The sequence below is a fragment of the Fukomys damarensis genome, unplaced genomic scaffold, assembly GCF_012274545.1.
Source record: "Fukomys damarensis isolate Sample0158 unplaced genomic scaffold, DMR_v1.0_HiC HiC_scaffold_34, whole genome shotgun sequence".
NCBI lineage: Eukaryota > Metazoa > Chordata > Mammalia > Rodentia > Bathyergidae > Fukomys > Fukomys damarensis.
The window spans coordinates 9,646,735-9,668,593 of record NW_022900946.1 but is presented as its reverse complement, the minus strand read 5'-3'; the positions used below and the strand labels follow the sequence as shown (position 1 = coordinate 9,668,593).

At 45.6% G+C, this 21,859-nt stretch overlaps 1 protein-coding gene and 1 non-coding gene across 3 annotated transcripts in view; one reads left to right on the top strand and one right to left on the bottom strand.

The window, feature by feature from the left end:
• Tmc5 (transmembrane channel like 5) overlaps window positions 1–21,859 on the bottom strand; it is a 77,437-nt gene that overhangs the window by 29,727 nt on the left and 25,851 nt on the right. The window contains exons 3-11 of one of the 2 annotated variants that reach the window (XM_010610067.3): window positions 19,408–19,535; window positions 16,489–16,578; window positions 11,070–11,169; window positions 9,246–9,333; window positions 7,583–7,831; window positions 4,658–4,809; window positions 3,167–3,311; window positions 2,395–2,550; window positions 75–226 (exon numbers count right to left, since the gene is read on the bottom strand). In XM_010610067.3, coding sequence (XP_010608369.1) covers window positions 75–226; window positions 2,395–2,550; window positions 3,167–3,311; window positions 4,658–4,809; window positions 7,583–7,831; window positions 9,246–9,333; window positions 11,070–11,169; window positions 16,489–16,578; window positions 19,408–19,535 — 1,260 coding nt within the window. Of the gene's footprint in view, window positions 1–74; window positions 227–2,394; window positions 2,551–3,166; window positions 3,312–4,657; window positions 4,810–7,582; window positions 7,832–9,245; window positions 9,334–11,069; window positions 11,170–13,389; window positions 13,842–16,488; window positions 16,579–19,407; window positions 19,536–21,859 lie in introns of those variants that run through there. The other variant, XM_010610068.3, reaches the window with a different exon arrangement.
• LOC117284170 lies at window positions 18,243–18,366 on the top strand. Its single transcript, XR_004515269.1, has one exon. It is a non-coding gene; the product is annotated as a small nucleolar RNA SNORA40 (small nucleolar RNA).

Here is a 21,859-nt window from a genome sequence, read left to right as displayed (position 1 = left end):
CGCCCTCCCGGCTAAACTAATTTCTCTAACTCCATGGAAACGAGGCTGCTGCTGGGTGTGGCAGACACACCTACCGGATCAGGAGGTTGTACACTTCGTGCCGGGGCATCTCGTACTTCTCCACCAGCCCAAACATGGAGTAGAGGCGCGGCACGATCAAATTGATGCAGGACACCACAAAAGGCAGTAACAGCACTGCCCAGGGGTCCCTGTGCGTCCTCAGGAACTGCAAGGATGGAGGAGAGAACCAAGATGCCTGCTAGGCACTGCACCCTCTCTGCCTCACTCAGAAGAGATGCGTCACGGGGAAGGCCCAGTGGCAGCGCCTGTGGGGTTCACTACTAAGCTTCCATTTCTTTAGCATTTAACCTGTGCCAAGCACATGGAGGCTCAGAGAGGCAAAGACACTTGCCTCGGGTCACCAGCAAGGCAGGGGCAGATCTGAATGTAGATGTGTTGAGCCATTCTGGGACTCTGCCTGCATCACCGAATGCAAAGGCCCAGGCACACCATAGCCGCAGTGCAAAGACATTGGTCCCTATGGAACCTCACGTCCTCTCTTGTGTGACCTTGTGCGTTTTCCCCAGCATGGAAATGGGGTCCAGGGGCACCCCAGCTAGCCCACACTGCGTCTGTGTGTGACGTCCTTCCTCTAGGCCGACTCAGGCTCTGGCAATGGCTCCGGGTACAACCCGAGCTATCTTCGGCCAGGTGCCCTTTCCACGGGTCTTGGATGAGAGGGGCAGCGGATTTATCTGATGTCTCACAATCCCCTTTCCTCTTCCTCCCAAGGCTAGTCTGTGATTCTGTCTGCCCCTGGATGGCTCAGAAGCTGCCCTGGCAGTCTGGCCCCAGTGCTGCTAAATGGTGACCCCACTGACATGAAGTAGAAGTCACCAGGGACTGGTGTGCGACAGGTTGGCACCGGGCAGATGTTCAAACAGTGGGAAGGACTCCACTTTGCTATCCCCTCTTCTTAGCTGACCCCTTCGTTTCAGGGCAAAAGGGAAAGTGAGAAACCCTCTTTCCACCTGCAGCTGCCTGGCCACAGCTATTAAGCACCACCCTAGTACGCAAGGCCGGCCTATGAGGATTGTAACTTGATTTCCCCTCTTTCAGGGCAGATCTTAACATGGCCAGCAGCAAACCTCCGGGTTTGCATAGTCCCACATCCCGTGTGTACGGTTCTGAGCACTGGACTCAGGACCTCGGCGCAGGTCCTCTCTCCACCTCAGCCTCCCAGAGAGCAGGAAACACAGGTGTGCACCACCACACCCAATTGCATGTTCACTTTTTTGCTGGCTTCTTGCTTCTTCATCCGTTTGTAAGCTCCTCTCTATACCAACTATTAAGTCAGGAGATGGGAAGAAACAGACACACGGGCAGGCACCTCTAACGCCGTGTGTGACAAGTTGTACAGAACCAGCCCGGAGAGTCACACACATTCAACTCAGACCAGGAAGAGGCAGCAGGGATGGTGAGGGAAGGCCCCCCGGAGGAGGTGACATCCATGGTAAGGTCTAGAGGAAGGGCAGGAGTTTTCCAGGTAAACGAAGTTACAGTGTGCAAGAGTTGTCCATCTTGGAAGGAAGAAAAGCATCGTGTGTTCAAAGAACTGTGAGTATAAGCATGTAGCAAACCATGTACTGGGATATGGGTAGTGGGGGGTGGGAGCTAGAGATGTGGGCAGAGATAAGGTCATAAAACAGCCATGAATCGTGCTATGGAGGACAGTGTGTGTGTTTGCCTTGGGTAGGGTGGGGCTCCAGTCCAGGGCCTCTGGCATGTGAGGCACACGCTGTATCACTGGGCTGGAATCCTAGCCCTAGATTTTATATGGAGACTAATGGGAAGCTATTACGGAAAGAGATATAATCAGACCAACCTGCCCTCCGATTCTGTAGGCTGGAAAAGTGGATAAAATTAGCCGAGTAGTGTAGTCTGAAGCCTTCAAAAAACAGGACTGCGCCACAGTGACCTTAATATGTCCCAGAGCCCAGCTTTTCTCTCTTCCTGACCACACACCTAACAAAGCCATGTAGGACCACTCCCGGCTGGGGCTTGGAAAGATTAAATCACCTGCCAGAGCTCACGGGCTCACCAGACTTAGGCCAGGCACAGTGGGTGGCAGGAGGAACCGAGCAGTAAAGAAAAAACTGAGAATTTGGATCTCAGGTCTGTGGTACAAATTTCCGTCTCTCCACCAGCCCACAGCTCCTTGCCCGGTAACCAGAGTTCATACCACCTGGGGGGGGCCCTGCTTAGGTGCAGATTCTCAGTCCGTGGGCCAGGACTTCCTCCCGCTGGCCACAGACCCTGGCTTGAACAGGGGGCATCCCTGTCCCCCTCCATCAGGCCATCGCTTCACCTGGTTCTCCCCAGTGTTCTGCTTACCTCAGAGTTGTACTGAGCCAGGTAATACACAGCTGCACAGCAGGCGCCAGCCATTCCCGTTGAGACAAGCCAGGCTGCCAGGTGAGCAGAAAAGCGGGCCAGCCGCTGGCGGAATGTGAACTTGACATTCTCGTGGAGGATCTCCGACAAGTTCTCCTGCAAAGGCAATAAAGTCAAGTGGGCACACAGGTGGCTCTCCTGCGTTAGCAAAGATCCCTGGCCCGGATCTGTAGGTGGGAGGGAGGGGAAAGTTCACGAGGAACTTGGATGATGGAAGAATCTCAAAATGACCAAGAAACACCATATCTACATCCAACTCATCCCCATCTCTGAGAAGCAGGCAGAAGTAATAGAACAGGACCCTGCTGTTGAGGACAGCATGCTGAGATCATGGGCTCTTTCTTGGCAAGGGAGGCATCTTAATATTTTGACATAAACTGTTAAACTGGCCTCAAGGAAGTCTGTACCAATTTAGTGATCTCTGAAGTCCCGTGAAAATGCCCATTTCCCTACACCATCCTAATAAGAGGTCAAGAGTATTATGAGTATATACCTTTTTTTTTGGCACCAGGAATAGAACTCAGGTCCCTGCGCTTGCAAAGCAGGCACCAGAACCGCTGAGCTAAACCCTCGGCCCTATACCCTTTTTTTTTTTTTTTAAACAATCTCACAGACAACAGAAAGGTAATTCTTTTTACTCTAAGCAGTTGTAGACATAGGAGGGAAGGAGAGGGGCCACAGGAAGACACTGGGTGGGGTGAGCATGCTTTACCCTTATCTCCGTGCTGAGGTTCTTCTGCCTTAGCTTCACAGCTTTTACGTGAGTGACAGTGAAGTCCCAGCAGAAGATAAGTTTAGCGATCCCTCTGGAGTAAATGTGAGGGTTAATGAAGTTGTTCCGGAAATACGTGGCCATGCTAGGGAAGGAAGAAACCCAAACAGCCACAGGTTACACGACGGGCGTGGCGATACAGGGATTAGCCAAAGGACGTCCTACCATTCAGAGAGAAAGGCAGCACCAGAGGTGGAGCCTTAAGATCTTGACCCAAAGCAGCATGAGAACAAAACTAAAGGTCAAGAAGCTTTAGAACAGACAGGTCTGGCTTGTGATCCAATCCTGGATTTGACAGTGGTGGGATCCTTGACCATTCTAAGCCTCAGTTTCTACATCTGTGTAATAAGGATAATACCAGTGTCCACCTCACAGAGACATTGTGAGAGTTGGCCGCTATGACAAATTACCAACCTCGCAGCTTAAAACAGCACAAAGTTATTATCTTATCCTTCTGCAACTCAGAAGTCAGCAAATGGGTCTCAAAAGCAAAGCTGTGCTCCTTCCGGAGGATGCAGGGAGGAATCCATTCCTTTGCCTTGTCCCACAGTCCATTTGAGGGCTCACTCCCAGACCTGCGGGATCTCCCACTAGGCTCCACCTCTTCAAGTTTTCAGAGAGCCAGGGATTAGCTCAGTGGCACTGTGCCTGTCTTGCAAATGCAAGGTCCTGAATTCAATCCCCAGAACTGCCAAAAAAAAGAAAAAAAAATTCCACAGCTCTGAGTCTTGCCAAGCTGGGCTCATCCTTTAGTACACGCACCCCTGGGGGACATTCCCAATGCAAACTATAGCAACAGCCACCTTCAAATGAAGGAGAGAAGTCTTTGGAAGAAATCAAACCCTGCTGATTCTTGGTCTTACACTTCTGGCCTCCAGAACTGTGAAATAAATCTCCCTTGTTTAAGCCACCCACCCTGCGGTTCAGGGGCACCTCGATTCTTGAACTTGATTCTTTCCATAATTCTGGTCACAAGAATTGGACGAGAACCAAGTCAAATTCAACGGTTAAGTTCAATGTTGACCTTACGGTGAGATTTGATTTGGTTCTCATCCAGTTTAGTTTACAACCGGAATCATGGAGATAATTAAGTTCATGAACTGAGGTATCACTGTATTTTGATACAGCACACCTAACAAATGACTAGAGATTGAACACATTTTCTGTGTGTATTTCCAATCTGCACTTCCTCTCTGACATTTGTCCAGCCACTGCTTGCTTGGGTTGTCCCATCTTTCCTTTCACACTGCCCATGGCTTCCAAGGTGCACATAAACCTCTCTTTCTGCTGCACTCAGACTTTTTTCTGTAGGACAAGGAATGATTAGGCGGCGGTAGAAAGTCCACACTGCAGAGAAGGTGTGACTCGGGGATAATTTTTGAGTTTCTTGGATTTTGCCTAAATCTCCAATAAGCCTCGAAAGCTCCATACCTGTAAAGCAAACTGAAGAAGCAGATGACCAGGCATGCGGCGACTGTGAAGATGTAGGCCAGCTGCATGTCATAGGCCGCCCCACTGCTCCCGTGCCTGATTGTTGAATTGGTGTAAAAGCCATAGTACATCACTGTTTTTGTGAAGTAGCCCTGCAGAGGACAATAAAGTGATCCCTGTCAGGTGGGTCTCTCGAGAAAAAGGTGAAGGAGGGTGGTCCACGCCGTTGGCCTCTTCAGTCTGCAGGAAGCTTGGGCCAGTCAGTGTACACATTCGCAGCGATCCCTTGGTATCTGAAGGGGAGCAGTCTGAGGGCCCCCACAGATAGCAAAGTCTGCAGGTGCTTCAGTCCCTTCTGGAAAGTGGCAGAGTATTTGCATTTTACGTGCCCACATCTTTCCACATCCTCTAAGTCATCTCTGTATACAATATCTAATACCATGCAAATAGCTGTATGGTTCGGGGCATAACAAGAAAAATCTGCCCATGTTCAGGACAGATACATTTTTTCATTTAATTAAATGGTGGTTCATTAAATCCAACAAGTCAGAATATGCAGATTCAGAGGACCAACTGTAGTTTGTCAGAAAAGAGGCTCCGGAGACCCCTGAGGACCAACGAAGTTTCTCACAAGAAACAAGAGTTGAAACAAGACCTGACAGTGCAGGGACCTAGCTGTTACCAACTGGACTCAAACAACCAAGCAAAACATGACCAAAAGCAGGACGGCCAGTGTTATGTGTGTCTGTCACCTGTTTGTTACTGCGACCACACAGGTTCACTAGGAAACACCTGAAGCCTTCCAGTCGACATATCTGGGTTTTTAAATAATATTAGCTTTAGTGTGTGTCACAAGGGTATTATAACCGTAGAAACACGCTCTTGTTTTTCAGCATGCTGAAGAATTTCAGTGTGAAATGTCCTGACATCTACAATTTACTTTCAAATGCTTCCAGAAACAGTAAAATAAAACAATATGGAAAAATTTAATCCACGTAGTGGCTCTAATGGGAGTTTATTATACTCTTTATCTTCCTGTATGCTTTGAATATTTCGTAGTAATTTTTCCTATATACAACTGTATATAGTGTTTGAAGGAGAAGGAATAAAATGAAGAAGTATACACAGTAATTCCATTTTACAGCATCTCTCTGAAGTAAGATTTATTTTAATGGGAAAAGGGGAGAAAGACAAGCGGGAGAACTTTACTTTGGACATTCTACTGCAGGGATCAAAAAGCTTCTTCTTCTTCTTTTTTTTTTTTTTGGTACCCGGGATCGAACTCAGGACCTTGTGCTTGCGAGGCAGGCGGCAGAATCACAGAGCTAAATTCCAGACCCAGAAACCTTTTCTGTAAAGAGCTAGATAGCAGACAGCTTCCATTTTCCAAGCTGGTTTGACACATACTCACCCTCATCCTAGCATAAAAATTTCTTACTTCGGGATAAGAAGCAAAATGGGTGCAACGTGCCCCCCAAAACAACTTTACAGACGCCAAAGTTTGAATTTCTTAATGTTTTCTTGTTTCATAATTTTTTCCTTTTTGAGCCTTTTCAATAATTTATAAAGACTGGATCTGGCTCGAGGACTTAGTTTCGCCATCCTGTTCTACAGGCTCTCAGGGGCAGAAGTGTCTTTCAGGTTAACTCTTGAGACAAAGGTTAGGTGCTTCAGTAGGGAGCTGGGTAAATAAATTATGGTCATGGTTAAAGAGAATCATGTAGATTTGTTTGCGTGTTTTGGTTTTTTTGAGGCAGGGTCTCATTATGTACTTGAGACTGACCTGGAACTCACTATGTAATTCAGGCTGTTCTCAAACTCACAGCGATCCTCCTGCCTCAGCCTCCCGAGTGCTGGGATTACAGGCGTGCGCCACCATGCCCGGCTTGAGAATGATGTAGATTTCTAAAAATGTTCGTGCTGTATAGTCAGGCAGAAAAAGGTGCAATTCAAGTGGTAATAATCCTGTGCCGCTTTTAATTTTAATTAATTAATTTCTTTTCAGTGCTGGGGATGGGTCCCAGCGCCTCCTCCGAGCTAGGCGTGGGCTGTCCCCGAGCTCCCACCCCAGGCCTCCTCCTGTCTCTCTTCGCCTTCCCCTTCACTCATGGGTTCTCGCACTCTCGCACTTTCTGTACCTCTCTCTTTTCTCTCCCTCTCTCCCCTTCTCTCGCTGTCCCCAGTAGTGGGGATTGAACTCAGGGCCTTTGGACTGAGCTACATCGCCATCCCATTTTCACTTTTTAGTTTGAAACAGGGCCTTGCTAAGTAACGCAGCTGCCCAGATTGGGTTCCGACTTTGACCCCACTCCCTCAGCCCCCAGTCCCCTGGTTCTGGGATGACAGGTGTGTACCGCCATGCCTGGTTTTCCTTTTATTTCTAAAAGAATCATTATCCACGTATCTAGGACACAGAGAGCTTGATCAGGGTTTGCCTAGGGAGAAAAAAGCAGTCTCCAAAGGTATACCCGAAGCTCGGGGGGTACACAAGGAAAGAGATAAAGTGGACCTTTTCTTAGTTCTTCATGATGGTAGAAATTTTCCCAAAGGAACACTGTATTTTGTAGAAAAAAAGCCAAAACACAGATCTCCAGCACGAGAAGAGGTCCACTATCATTAGGTGAAAGAGAGCAAGGCACAGATAACATATAATGAATAATTCACTTCTTGGAAGGAAAGAAAAGGAAAGAAAGGGCTGCCTGTGGAAAAACAAACATGTCTTCACACTTGTGCAAAAAAAGAGGCAGGTGGATAATTGTGACGGGTGTTTACCTCTGGGGACAGAAATCCCACAATGTCACCTTTGTGTTACTTGGGCAAAAGGGAAATATTTTAAACACCCCCTTTCCCCATCTGTCGACCTCCAGGCACAGTGGGTGGGTGACCCCAGGGACCTCCCCGGATCTCCCAGGTGGTGGAACTCACCGCCCCAGTGAGAAATTCCTGCCCGGTGAACTGCTGCGTGTTCCTTTCAGCCACCGTAAGCTGAGGGATTATGATGAAGCTAAAGTTCAAGACGAAGGAGAAGATGTTGAACTTCAAAAGCCACCTCAGGAAGTTGAAATAGGAGAGGACGCTGGTTCCAAACTTGCCTCCGATGACCTTGAGCGTCTTCTGCCACAAGCTGATGGAACTGAGGAGCTCGGAAAGACTGTTCTTGGATCTCCGATAACCCTGGGGTTGGAAAGCAGAGGTCTGACAGTCAGTCAACAAGGATCTCCCCAGCAGGTGCCTAACAACAGAACAACCACCGCTTCTGCAACACGGCGCATGCGTCCCCGCACGGTGAGCCCCGCGTTTACAAAGCTGCGCTCAGCCACCCTCTAAGGTTCCGCTGCTGTCACCTGCCCCAGCTTGCTGTTGGAGATGGTGATGCTTGCACTGTCAGGCTGGCTGACTCCGTGTCCTCCTAGACCTTTCCACGGCTTTTCCTGTCCCCGCACCCATGGTGACCTGATGGCTCTGGGTATGAAATAGCCCTAGCTCTTCAATTTTCTTCTCCCCTGCCCTCCTCCATCCTCACGCTCTGCATTTCTTGTTTTCACCTGCTCGCCGGGCTTGTTTTAGAGTGGGAATGTAAACTAGTACACCCATTTTGGAGGGTCCCCAAAACGCTAAATATAGAATTACTACTTGACCCAGCCCGGCTGTTTCTGGGTATTTAGCCAAAGGAAGTGAAATCGGTATACCAAAGAGATACCTGCAGGCCCGTGCTTGCTGAGGCACTATTCATAATATCCAATATGTAGAATTAACCTAGGGGTCCATTAGTGGATGCATGGATAAAGAAGATGGGACATATACACAAGGGAATATTATACAGCCAAAAAAAGAACAAAATCCTGTCATTTGCAAAACAGATGAAACTAAAGGATATTGTCGAGTGAAATAAGGCAAGCACGGAAAGACCTTATATTCCCTCATACACGGGAGCTCAAATTTGTCTAAATGTTGAACAGTGATTACAAGATGTTCAGAAGAGTTTGGGGGAGCAAGGCTAAAGGGAGGTTGAAAAATCGGTACCAAAACACAGATAAGAGTATAAGTGCCGGTGTTTTGCAATATGGTAGGGCGATGATCCTTTATAATAACCTATTGTATATTTTACAAAGATCTAGAAGACACAAGCTCAAAGGGACCAAGGATAAGAAAGGGATGGAGAAGTGTATGTTGGGTACATGCCAGGCCCTGGGGTTCCATCCTCAGCTCCAGAAAGAAAAGGGAGAAGGAGAGAAGGGAGAAGAAATGAAGAGGTGGCCAAGCACGGCGGCACATGCCTATAATCGCAGCACTCTGGGAGTCTGAGACAGGAGAGCTGCAAGTTCAAGCCAGCTTGGCTAACTCACCAACTGAGGGAGACCCTATATCAAAATACAAAAATAAAGAGGGCTGGGGGTATGGAGGGACTCTGGATTCAACCCCTAGTACCACACACACAAAAGACATGATAAGGATAGGGAAACGCTCCTCTGACCTGATCACTGCATCCTGCATTAATGTGTTCAACTATCACACCACATTCCACTAATACAGGTAGTTATGACATGTTGATCAAAAAATAAAATTTAAAGAAAGAAATGTGACTTACCCGAGAAAAGGAGTTCAGATACTGAGCACAGCACTTGAGCCGGAGCGTGCGATGGGACTGTTTACTTTTCTCTTTGTCAACTATGTTCCTGGGGGGATAGGCAGGAAACAGCGGGACACCAACACTGTCGCTCATTCATTCGTCATTCACTTGAATAATAGCTACTGAGCACCCACTATGTGCCAGCAAAGGTCCCACTAGGAGGTAAAAGAGACCACTTTCCCCCTGGCCAGTGGGGCTGACGTTCTAGTCGGAAGAGAAAGACAACTGCCAATTAACACAGTGACCAAAGGAGTAAAGCGGGAAATAGGAGAAAGTGACTTGCACTAGAGCACACAGAGTGGGTGAAAGGGTGGGAAATGCCAGTGTGGAGACTCTTGAAATAGCATCACGGCAAGGCAGCCTCCTATCTGAGGGAGAGGAGGGTTTAGTCGCACAGATGAGGGAAAATCCCACAGAGGAAACAGCACAGAACCTCAAACGAGGCTGAGAGGCAAGGAGCCAGAGTGGCTGGAACGGAGGGAACAGAGGGAACAGAGGAACAGGAGGAGGATGTGAAGGAGGATGTGGTGGGGCTGCCCCTGAGCATCCGGGGTTCTCAGCCTGGGGTGAGCCTGACCCTTGGGGGGCAAGTGGCAATGTCTGGGGACTTTTTGGTTGAACTGGAAATGGGGGTGGGGAGAGAGATGCTTTTGACAGCTACGAGGAAGAGGCTGGGGATGCTGCTAGCCACCCCTCCAAGGAACAGGCAAGAGCCCCAACCAAGAATGGTGCAGCCCCACAATGCCAGCTGTACTGAGGCTGAGCAGTCCCCAGGAAGGCCTTCTGGCCCCTACTCGGTGACACGGGGACTACACGGAGCTTGAAACTGAAGAGTATTTTGAGACAGACACAATCACAGTTGTTCTCTGTGTCCTTCCACAGACTCACAGGTCTGTTCATCCTAATTCTTCCTGGCTCCCTTCATTCTTCTCAGTCACTCACTCCTACAACATCCTCTTTAAATGTGTGTCCCAAACGCCCCTTCCGGCCCCAGCAAACTGTGTCCCTGCTCCCTGGTCCTCCCACTGCTCTCTCTCCTTCCTTGATTTGGCCTGATTTTCTTTCAGCCACTTCTAAGTTACTTGTTGACAAATCTATCCCCGCTACCAGGCTTTGAAACGTACCTTTGCGATCTCAAAGTCTGCCTCCAAAAAAACTGGATCACTGTATAATTTATCAGCAGCTGTGGTTGCCAACAATTGCAAGTTACAAAAAAAGAGAAAAGAGGGGCTGGGGGTCTAACTCAGTGGTACAGCACCTGCTTCGTATGCCCAAGTTTCTGGAGGCCCCGAGTTCCCTGCCAGAACCTCCAAAAAAATTTTTTTAGGAGAAATAAATGTGAAGTCTAAAAGCCAAAACAACCCTCGTCTTTCTTTTTCTTTTTAATTTCTGGGCTTGGAAAGCTCACAGATCTCCTTTTCTTTTTTTAAGTGAATTTTTTAAATTGTAGAGTTGTTTGAACTCTACTGACGACTACTAAAGTAACGACAGAGTTCCCATTCGCCACTCAGCAGTTTCTCTGATAACATCATATTTTTTCAGCGCTGTTTGTCAAAACTAAAAAGCTAACGATGGCACATAAACATCTAAGTAGATTTTTTTGGAGTTCTTCTGCAAGGAAGAGTTGTCTGTTTTCTTGCATTTATTTATTTCTTATCTTTCTTTGGGGGGGTGTGGGGATCGAACTCAGGTCCTTGCACTTTATTTCTTATCTTTCTGAGATGGAGTAAAAGTTTGAGGTTCACATAAAATCTGAGAGAAAAGAAAATCTTTGGTTTGTACCTAAGCTTCCTTTTCTCCTCCATGGTCCTTGGCTGGTTCCTGATGGTTTTAATTCTCTCTCTAGATGTCATGGGTATCAGGGATGCAATTAACTTTTGCCCTGCAAAAGGAAATGAATGGAGTTTAATTTCTTCCATCTTTAACAGAGTTATAACATTTCAAAATATGGCGATGAAATCAGAGCATGTTTTTATAAGAGCACAAGGAGAGAATAATATATGGACCCAGGGATTCCAAAGATTACAAGTAAAAACAACAAGAAGACACATATGTGTTAAAGCACAAAGTTAAAGCAAAGGACAACGTTTTTGCTCTATTGCAATTCAATGTTTTTCTCTTACCTGTGGCAAATAAATAAACAAATGCCTTTCAGCAAAGCTAACAGGGTGCCTTTGTACCTGCCCAGGCCATGTTTTCTTTCTCACTTTCATTTCCCACACTGCTCCTTTTGCCCTTGAACTCTAGGACAAGTGGCTTATTCTCAGTCCGACTGCTGTGATATACTCTTCCACCTCCCTCTTCTTCTCCTGCTAACGCATATTCGCATTTTTGGCCAATGTGGCAGGCAAAGCCTGTTGCTCACCTATGCCAAAGTCATTCTTCCTTGTAAATAGCAGAACTGTGCTTGGGAATCTACCCCACTTCCCTCCCAAGCTTCCTCAGGGCAGGTCCATCCCCAGGCACAAGGTCCCAATTGTCAGGTCTTCCTCAAAGGTGTCTAGGCAAAGCTGTTTTCCAAGTAATGGTCTTCAGAGAAGTCTCTTGGAAAAAGCTTTCTTCCTTCTCAAAACAGAAGGAAAACAAAAAACAAAACAAAACAAAACAAAAAAACCAGGACTATGTTACAGCTCAGTGGTAGAGCCCTTGCCTAGCAGGCACAAGGTTCTGGGCTCAATCCCAGTACTGTGTGCACACAAAAAGCAAAACAAAATGAAACAATGGATTCTTCTTCCTCTGGATGATCTTGTGGCTCAGTATGATACCCGGAGCTGCTCTCACCTGGGGCAGTAAAGGCTGGGGCAGTAAAGGGCTGGAGATGGCTGAGGTATAGGGCTCCTTGCTTTCATCACTGAACTGGAACTCCTCACGAGGACACACTGTGTTCATTTTAATGACACAGTTGAGGTTCAAGAGGAATCCCCAAAAGAGGCCAGCAAGTCACTCTGCCAAAGGTGAAATTTTCCTTAGGTGGGTGCAGGACACATGTATGTAGTTCCAGCACTCTCCTCAGCTGACGCAGGAAGACTGCAAGCTTGAGACCAGGCTGGGCAACTTTAGTGACTTAATGAGACCCTGTCTCAATATTAAAAAACAAAGCCAAACAAAAAAAGGCTTGTGGATGTAGCTCAGTGCTAAGGCCCTGGGTTCAATCCCCAGTACCACCAAAGAAAGAAAGGAGTAAGGGACGGAGGAAAAGAGGGAGAAAAAGAGAGGGAGAGAGAACAATTTGTCTCTCAAGTAAGGAGAGAGGAAGAAAAGAGAAGGGAAGATAAAGGAAAACAGCAACGCAGGTAGACAGCAGCGTGGGGCAAAACCCACCAAATGCTTGAGTGGATTTTCTTCTCCCACATACCCCTGAGAATTAGTAGATTTTTATGCCTGGAGTGCTGAGGAGTGAAACAGAAATAGCATTTTTGTTGGCCTCGGGAGCAGCCAGGCTGGGTATTCTCAGCTAAGATCTCATTTCTTGATGCACGTGGCAGGAAAAGGTGTCCTACCTACGACATTCCCAGAAACCACAGTGGGGAAGGATTAGCCCCAAGCAGGACAGGGTCATGGTTAGGGACTTGGGCTCGGTGGTTAAACAGATCTGCATTTAGTCCCACTTCTGCTGGGTCACTGGGTTTCTCTGAGCCTCAGTTTCCTCACTAAGCAAATGGAAATGACTGCCTAAAGGTGCAGAGTGTGGGAAGTAAATAAACCTACCCTTGATGGTTAACAGAAAGAAGGCACATAAAATAAACGGATGAAGGTAAGCTCTGGTTAGTAGTGAGGTCTCACAGTGATCCCTCCTCCCTCCATTCCCTATATCTTTACTTCATCTGCTAGTTCTCCCATGTTCCTTGGTGTCCTAAAAATAAAGAACTCAGTGGATGAGCGATGGTTGTTAGTGCACATCTGTAATCACAGCACTCTGAGAGAAGACTGTGAGTTCCCTGTCTGGACTACTTAGCGACTTACCTAGTGAGACAGCTCAAACTTGAAAAAAAAATTTTTTTTAAAGGGTGGGGATGTAGCTCACAAAACAATAACAAAGATCCTGTGGACAACTTGGAAGCCTTCTCCGCTACTGCCCTAACTTTTCCCCAGTGTTTTATACCTGGAATGGTTTCATGGAAATTGCAAGCAGTGTCTATACCCAGGCATTCTGGGCTTCGAAGGGTCTGAGAAATCGGTTCATCCATAGATGTTGACAATTCTAACAACTGGTTGCGCTTTTTGTCATTCCTGTGGCTGAAAATCAGGGAGTCTCTCACATGGAAAGCAGATGTTGATGAAACCATGCTAAAGGCTGAATTGGCCAGTGGTTTGTCTTGAATAATCTGAGTTGAGGAGGGATGGCTTTGGATCCCAGAAGGAACATTCTCAACCTCTATGATGATTTCATTCACTTGGTTATCTGACAGCATCTCTAGCTTCCTAGGAGCTTTATTGTCTACCTGTGGGGTCTTCGAAGACCTCACAGGTAATCACACTGCCATTGTCCCACCGGGACCCACTGGGGGACAGGTGTTGACAATGATAGAAGAATGCTCCATTCACATTTTTTCAATGCCCGATGAGATCACCACAGCCAGCTCCGCAAAAAAATCACAGCCTAACTTCCCAGTAGCTGTCCCCTGAGGAGTCTTCTCAGGAGATGTGTCTTCCTGCAGGGATTCTGTCCTGGTAGCTAAGTAAGAAATTAGAAACAGAATCCCTATTGAAGACAATGGGATTCTAGAAACAGAAGACGGGAGTTCTTCTAAATGACAGTTAAATGGCAAGATTTTCTTTTTTAATTTGACACTTCTAACTTAGAATTTACAATTTTTTATGCCTGTAAAAGTCCAGGTAAGTTTATAGTCTTTCAACCGTCATCCCTGGGTCATCCCAGATGGTAGACACTATTTGTCCATGTCCCAACATCTGTTCTTTTTCTCTTTTTTTTTGTAATGGGGATCAAACTCAGAACCTTGCACTTGCAGGGCAGGCGGCAGCACCACTGAGCTAAATTCCCAGCCCCATATTGTTTTTTTCACTATGCTAATAGAAACCAAATTTCTTAGGCAGTCACTATACTCAGTTTTAGATTTTTACCAGCTTCCTTTACAGATAAGGATAACAGGTGACCCAGTTTTAGACAATGAAACAAGTGGCTTCCATGGATGCTCTTTAAAAGGAGGTAGTTTGCCTGGTTCACCTTTTGTCTTTCACTATTTCTCCATGTTCATGTCTGGAAGCAGCCATTTTGAAAACAAGAGGACGAACATTCAACTACCGAGAATGGCGGAGAAAAGATGCCAGGAACTTTGGCCCTTGAAGGCGTCTTGGGAGGAGCTGCTGGAAACTTTGGGTTTCTTCCCTCCACTCTTCTTGTTAGAAGAGACAGATAAAGCAGAATATTGCAAAGCTATTGCTCTGTTTCAGCATCAGACACCTGAACACAATTCCTGTCCAATAAACCTGACTTAGACATCGTATTTTTTATTTAATGGTTGGAGAAACAGAGGAGCAGAGACATGAACTGACACCTCCCTTCCCTCATCACACCCCATTAAATGGCAGGATTGGACTAGAACTCAAGAACTCCTCTCAGCAATGATAGTTAGCCATAACAATACGTACTATTACTGCAGACCGACACCTTAAACAGAGTGTATCATTTTCTTCTCATAATCACTCTATGAAGTAGGTACTGTCATCAACCCCATTTTATAGCTAAGAAAACTGAGGCTCGGCAAAGTGATTTTCCTAAGGTCACACACTCAGCAAGTAGTAGAGCTAGGAGTCAAACCCAGGTCTGAACTCAAGGCAGATTAGGCTCCTCACTGTGGCCCATTCCTGAAACAAGATGCTGATGTCTCATTCGTTCAATTATAAACGAATATTTATGAGCACCCACTATGTGTGGGGGGGCTTCCTGGAGCACAGCAGAATCCCTTAAAGTGACACTTTATCATGAAACTACCCATAAATTAGTTGTATGTGGTTTGAAAATAAAAACCAATGCTAGACAAAACAGCAAAGAAAGCCAGATCTTCCATCTAACTACTTATCTCTGCTTTCGGGGGGACTTTCCCCTCAAACCTCAGGCTGGCTGCATAGGGAGGCCTTATGAAGGCTAAAGCCATTTCCTCTCCCTGATAGTTAAAGTCAATCTTGTCTCCTACAATAAAAGGGAATGGTTCAGGTGCATGCGCTCCAAATAGACTGGCCCGTCTTTCCCTGGCATTGACGGACAGACCAGGAAGAAAGGAAAGTAGCTAAGCTGACCAGTTTCTACACGGGGCTGATGGCCTGACTGATCCAGATGGAGAAGAGCCAGTTTATAGAGAAGCTAAGTCGAGCAGAGCTGAGAAATGGATGCAGCAACGAGCAAACACAGGTGAGCCCTTACGTCAGAGTCTTAGGCCCTGATTTCTCCAACTCACTCAACAACTTAAACCAACAAATATCTCTAAAATGCCTAGCACATGTAGGTTACTGTATGAGGAGCTAGAGTAGTTTATTTTAGGTTCTTTTTTTGAGACAGAGTTTCACTAGTTTTACTATGTAGTTCAAGTTGGCCTTGATTCATCGGGTAGCCCGTACTGGCCTCATACTGGCACTGATCCTCCGGCCTCAGCCTTCTGAGTGCTGGGACTACATGTGAAAGCCACCACGCCCAGCTGCTTTAGGTGCTTTAAATTTCTCCCATATCCTTCCCACTAAGTGAACCAATTAATGCCCCAGGGCTAATGCCTATTCAAACTGAGTTTCTGTCACTTGCCCCTGAAAGATTCCTAATGACACCTTGCTACCTATAAGAGAAAAACTGCGTATTTGAAATAAAGCTCCAAGGGCTGGGGGTGAATATCAGTGGTAAGAGCAAGTGCTTAGCATGTGGGGCTGTGGATTCATTTCTCAGCACCAAAGAGAAGGAAAGAAAGGAAGGGAGGGAGAAAGGGAGGGATGGAGGGGGGGGAAAAAAGAAGGAAGAAAGGAAGGGAGGGAGAAAGGGAGGGATGGAGGGGGGGGAAAAAAGAAGGAAGAAAGGAAGGGAGGGAGGGAGGGAGTAAGGAGGGAAAAGAAAGAAAAGACTCTTCATGATAAATTAAACAAATGCTGCATTGTATTGACAACACACATGCCCAGAGGATGTGGCCATATTTGGGTTGCCTTGCATATGTTCCTTCCCTCGGGCTGATTTTAGGATCACAGTCCATTAAAGCCTTACCTTGAGATGACTCGTGCCAATCACATCTGGATGACGGGAGGGTTCCATTATCGTGGAGAGGGCTATTTTCTCCCATAAAAGCAGGGTTCACTGGAATGAAGAGGGAGGAGACCCTGCAAATCAGTCGTATGACCCCAGATACCAGTAAGCACATAATGGTTAGTATGTGCTAATAATGGTTAGTAATGGTTACTAACACCAAGATCTTGCCTTTAAGGTTCTAACAGAGCCAGGATTAAGACCCTGGAAAATAGAATAAATACCATTAAGTATTACCAACTTGATCAATGGTTTTCATCTGACTATAAGTCATGATTAAAAAAATGATTCTTACATTGAGATACAGGGCACACCTAGACTTAGGTAACTTAAAATAAGCTTCACAAAACAATACTTTGACTACAGAAACTTCACTGTGATATACTCTTACCCTATTTCACTTTAGTTTTAATTTTCATCTTGCTTTCGAAAAATTCTATGTCAGTTTAAAAAGTTCATTTCACAACCTGTTAATAAGTTGCAATTCAGAGTTTGGAAAGCACTTGGGTAGATGCATACAAAGGTTGCTCCCAGCTCTAGTGCTATGATGACTTCTGAACAAATTAAAATACGGCATGACTGCCTTAGGGACAGGCTCCACTTTAAGCATCTACACGACAATATCATATTTCAATGTACTCATATTCAATCGATGGTAAACATCAAAGGTCAACTCCACCACAGAGAAAATGGACCACATTTTGATGGGGCCAGTGTGTAAAGTTAAACTACAGAAGGTTCTGGAATTTCTTGCCTGAGCATAATTCCCAGCCCTGTTTGTCACTAAGCATGTTATTTTATGTCTCTGAGATTAATTTTGAGGGGCATGTAGCTCAGTGGAAGAGCATTTGCCTGACACACATGAGAACTACATCCCCAGCACCCACAGAAAAACAATTGAATTTTGAAATTTCCAGGCTAGGGTGTCGTGCATGATCCCCTCTCATGACGCTGGGCAGCAGCAGTTCCCAGTCATCGAGGCAAAAAACTGAGGCTAGACAGTGCACCGTGTTGCTAAGACAGGATATGCTGAAGTTAGGGGTACTCAATGCATTTTTAACTTAGGTATGTTCAATTTATGATAAGCTTATTGAAGCATAACCCTGTCGTGAGTCAAGGAGTAAGTACACGGAAAGGCATCCTGTCCCATTTTCCCTGCCTTCTTCAACCCCTTTCTCAAGCTGGGTATGGTGGCAACCTATAATCCTAGCACGTGGAGGCTGAGGCAGGAGAATCATCACAAGTTCAAGGCCAGCCTGGGCTATGTAGTGAGTTCAGGGCCAGCTTTAACTACATAATGAGCTCCTGTCTCAAAAAAACCAAACCAAAACAAAAACCTTTTCTCATGTGCCCTCCAGTCTGATCACTCCTCAGTCTACACCACTGGTACATGTGCCTTTTGTGCTCTTCGTGGTTCAATCTCCTTCCTCTTCTGACTCCCATGGGCTCCACATTCCCACAACACTGCATGGACTTGTTTCTATCTCTAGAGTGAACTGGCTTCTCCAACAAGGCATCAAATTCCACTTTCCTCCTGGAAGGTAAGAACTGTTTAGAATTTCCTCTTTCTCCTGGAGCTGAGCATCTTACTTTTTACACACAATAGATTCTGAGGATGATATGGCTCTTGGCACGTAGTTTAATCGCTAATTTTCTTAGTCTTGGTGTACCTATTAGTCTTTGTCTACCTATTTAAGCTTAAAGTAACATGAGGTAGCACTTGTGCCTGTTTTTGTTTAACTCGTGAACAAAGACTTGCAGACAGCTAAAGAGAAATCCTCCCCCAAACCCAGAGCTCACTGTCCACCATGAGTTTTGATACATATAAGAAAGAAAATGATACCTAATGCCATTCAAATGACAGGTTTATTAACAGCCACTGAGGCTGGTTCGAAGACTAAAGAGTTAATAATTGAAAAGCACAAGTCATGAGAAAAATCTTAGCTATATTGCAGGGCAGGTGGGTAACCTAAGCATCGGTCTGCTTTCCTTCCTCCTTGCCCCTAGTAGACTGTGTACACATTGTTGACTGGACACCTTTAGGAGGCGCTAAGCTAAAGGTGGTCATACGCAGTCCTTATGTCTCCCCAAAAGTGATTTTGTTTGCCCACCCAGTGTTTTAAATTTTTGGGAGCACATGAAATTCAAGGAGTGCTCCAGTCTGGGTATAGTTTGATGTGTCCCCAGAGGTTCATGTGCTGGGATCTTGGCCACGTTTATGTATATGTGAGACCTTTAAGAGGTGGAGCCTGTGGGACATTATTATGTCATTGGGGTGCTACTCTCAGAAGGGATTAGTTTGCTCTCCCAAGAGTGGGTTGTTATAAAGCAAGGCCACCCCTGTGCTTGGTCCTTCTGCACATGGCTGGTTTTCCTTCGTGCTTCTATTTCTCTGCCATGGTATGATGCAGTCAAGTCTCACAAGAGGCCAAACAGATGGGGCCACCTGGTCTTGCACTGTGAAATGAATAAGCCTCCTTTTCTTTACAGAGTACCTAGTCTCAGGTATTCTGTTACTGCAACAGAAAGTGGACTAGCACAGGAGACATCAAGTTTAAAAAAAATTTTTTTTCTGACTTCTTTTGAGAACACTCAGGATCTTAGCACACTGAGCCCACATAACTACAGTTGGCCACCTCTGCCATCTAAGGCAGGTAGAGGGTATGCAGGCTCCCACTTTCCACATACCTTACTAGGCCCTCTTTGATCACCAGGTACACTTGGCTTCTCTAGACACTAACTTCTCAAACTCTTGTATCCAAAGAAGGTGTTTGAAGGGAAGCAATAAGCCAATTCTTCTATTGCAATGGCTTCTTAACCATAAATCCACTGACTTTTACTTTCTTTTGGGGATGTTATCTTTTCTTAACACATGCTTACCATAGCCGTTTCCTGGAGCACCTGGTAGAGAGTGGCCGTATGGATTGGCCATCTTCACAGATGTCATTTCAATGTTTTCAGGGTAATTTTCATTCTCTCCTCCAAGGAGGCCCAAGGGGCCATTACCCCTGAAATGAAATAAAATCTGGACTGAAGATATTCTGCTGAGCACCCTAAAATACCAAAGTAATGGGTCACCATTCACCCGGTAGTGTGTTAAAGACAGCCATTCACCCATCCATCCATCTATCCATCCATCCATCCATCCATCTTTCCAACCATTCCATAAATGCTGGGTAAATGCCAAACATTGTCAGGCATGGGCAAAGCAGTTAGGATACAAAGATAAAGATATAGATATTTGCCCCCAGGAAACTACCAATGCAAACTGGCATAGCTTTTTTTTTTTTGAGACAGGGTCTCACTAGGCAGTTCAGGCTGGCCTCAGACTCACAGCAGTCCACCTGCCTGAGCCTCCGAGTGCTGGAATTATAGCTTTGTCTAGCAGGCAAAGCTCCTTCGACACAGCAAGAGGTGATTATAATACAGGTAGAAGTTGATGGGTATTAGAAGATGGCTCCAATGTGTTCAGAGGAAGGAGAGAATGCTGGCTAGAAGATTTTTTTTGGAGAAATCCACATGGTATAGAGACATCTGAGAGGAGAGTGGAAGGAAATTCATATATAGTTGAGGGATGGCATGGCAGGGGTTAGGAACAGCAAAATAAAGGTGTGAGGCCAGGCAGTGCTGAATAAAGGACAAGTTATCAAAATCAACTAACCCAATTTTATATATACTGGTTCCCACACCCCCTACCACACAATTAAATCAGAAGTTCCGAAGGTTGGGCCCAAGCATCTGTATGATTTTTTATTTTTAAAGTTCCCAAGGTAATAAAATAATTCAAAGGATTAGTCAAAGTCAAGAATCACGGAGTGCAGCGTTGAGGCAGGAAGGGAACAGGAGAGCCACAACAAGCAGGTCTGTCTCAGGCTAGTACCTGATGTCGGCACAGTGTTGCCTCATTCATAACTGCTCTGTAAGTGAAGCAATGTTGCCTTTCTCCCACAAGTAATGGGGACACATGGAAGATGAAAAGCAGAGGAGTGACACAAGCAAATGTGTTTCTTGGGATGATGGCCCAGGATTTCCCAGTTAACCCCACATTGGAATGGCTGTTGTAAGGCTCCTTCCAGATCCTTTTGAAAGTTAAATCTGTATCTGAGACCATGTGGAAGCACAAGGGCCGGCATTTGGGTCACAACTCAAGGTTTTGTTCTTAAGTTAAAACTAAAATTTCAGATGAAACACAAGCTGTTCATATGTCAAGACAGTCGTAACTCAAGGGTCCACTGTATCTCCCCCTTTCTTTCCTTTCCTGTTTTTCATCAGTAAAGAGGTTCCACAAAGCCTATTATTAACCCAGTTGCACAGCACATCATTCAGGGTCAATATGTGCAACCTGGAGTTCAGTTGCCTTTTTGTTTCTGTTCTCCATGTCTGTTTCTGTTCTCCACAATACTGTGCTCAACTTTCTCACTCTTTTGGGAAAAGTAGCTATTGGTAATTTGTGTTCTCCTTGAGTAGGTTCCTACCCTAGTTTATGTCTTTTTGTATGCCAAGTCTCATCTGTGATTTTCTTCTAGATAGCCTTTTATCTCTGAGTATCATTAGTGAATTGTTTTCTCAGGGCCTTATTTCATCTCAGTCGACCTTTCTGACATATTCAGCGGCCATTTTGGTTCATCCTGTGACTTGGCCACATGAATTTTGTCATGTTTGTCAGCCATTTTAGTTGGTCATGTGGGTCAACCACATGGTTACACTATGCTTGTTTGGCATTTTTTTTCCTTTTTATTTTTCAACTGGCCTCATGGTCATCAAGAAATCTCAAGGTTGTAGCTAAGAGATAGCCATCAGTTTTGGAGAATATATGGACCTCTCTCCTTTTCTCTTTTGAACTGGGTTAGACCCTTTCCCTCTTTTTCCTAACAGAAATTCAGGTAATTTAGAAACCTGTGCTTGGGGACCTGAGTGGAACAAAAGAACAGCCAATAAAGCTCAACTGGAGTGACTGTGAGTATGCAAAAGTAGAGCCACCTTTGTTCTTGGAACTTTTTAAAGCTTTTAAAGTTTTTTTTAAAAGAAGTTTCTATTTCAATTGCCTTAAACAAGGTATGATGATTTTTATTATTAAGGAAAATGTGAGGGCTTCCACCCTTATCTCTTAAGAGTGTAGTGTTTCTCAAATGGCTAAAGGAATCAAACCCTGGACAGGGGGCTCCAGCCTGATCTCATGGGAGTTTCTAAGGGAACAAACAGCTAGAGGGCTCCATTGTTCTTCTTAAGGAATAAATCACTGATACACTTCCAGGAAGATACCAGTGCCACACCAGCTTTGAGCAGGAGCAGAGACATATGCTTAGGAAGTACTTGAGTCTCACAAGGGATG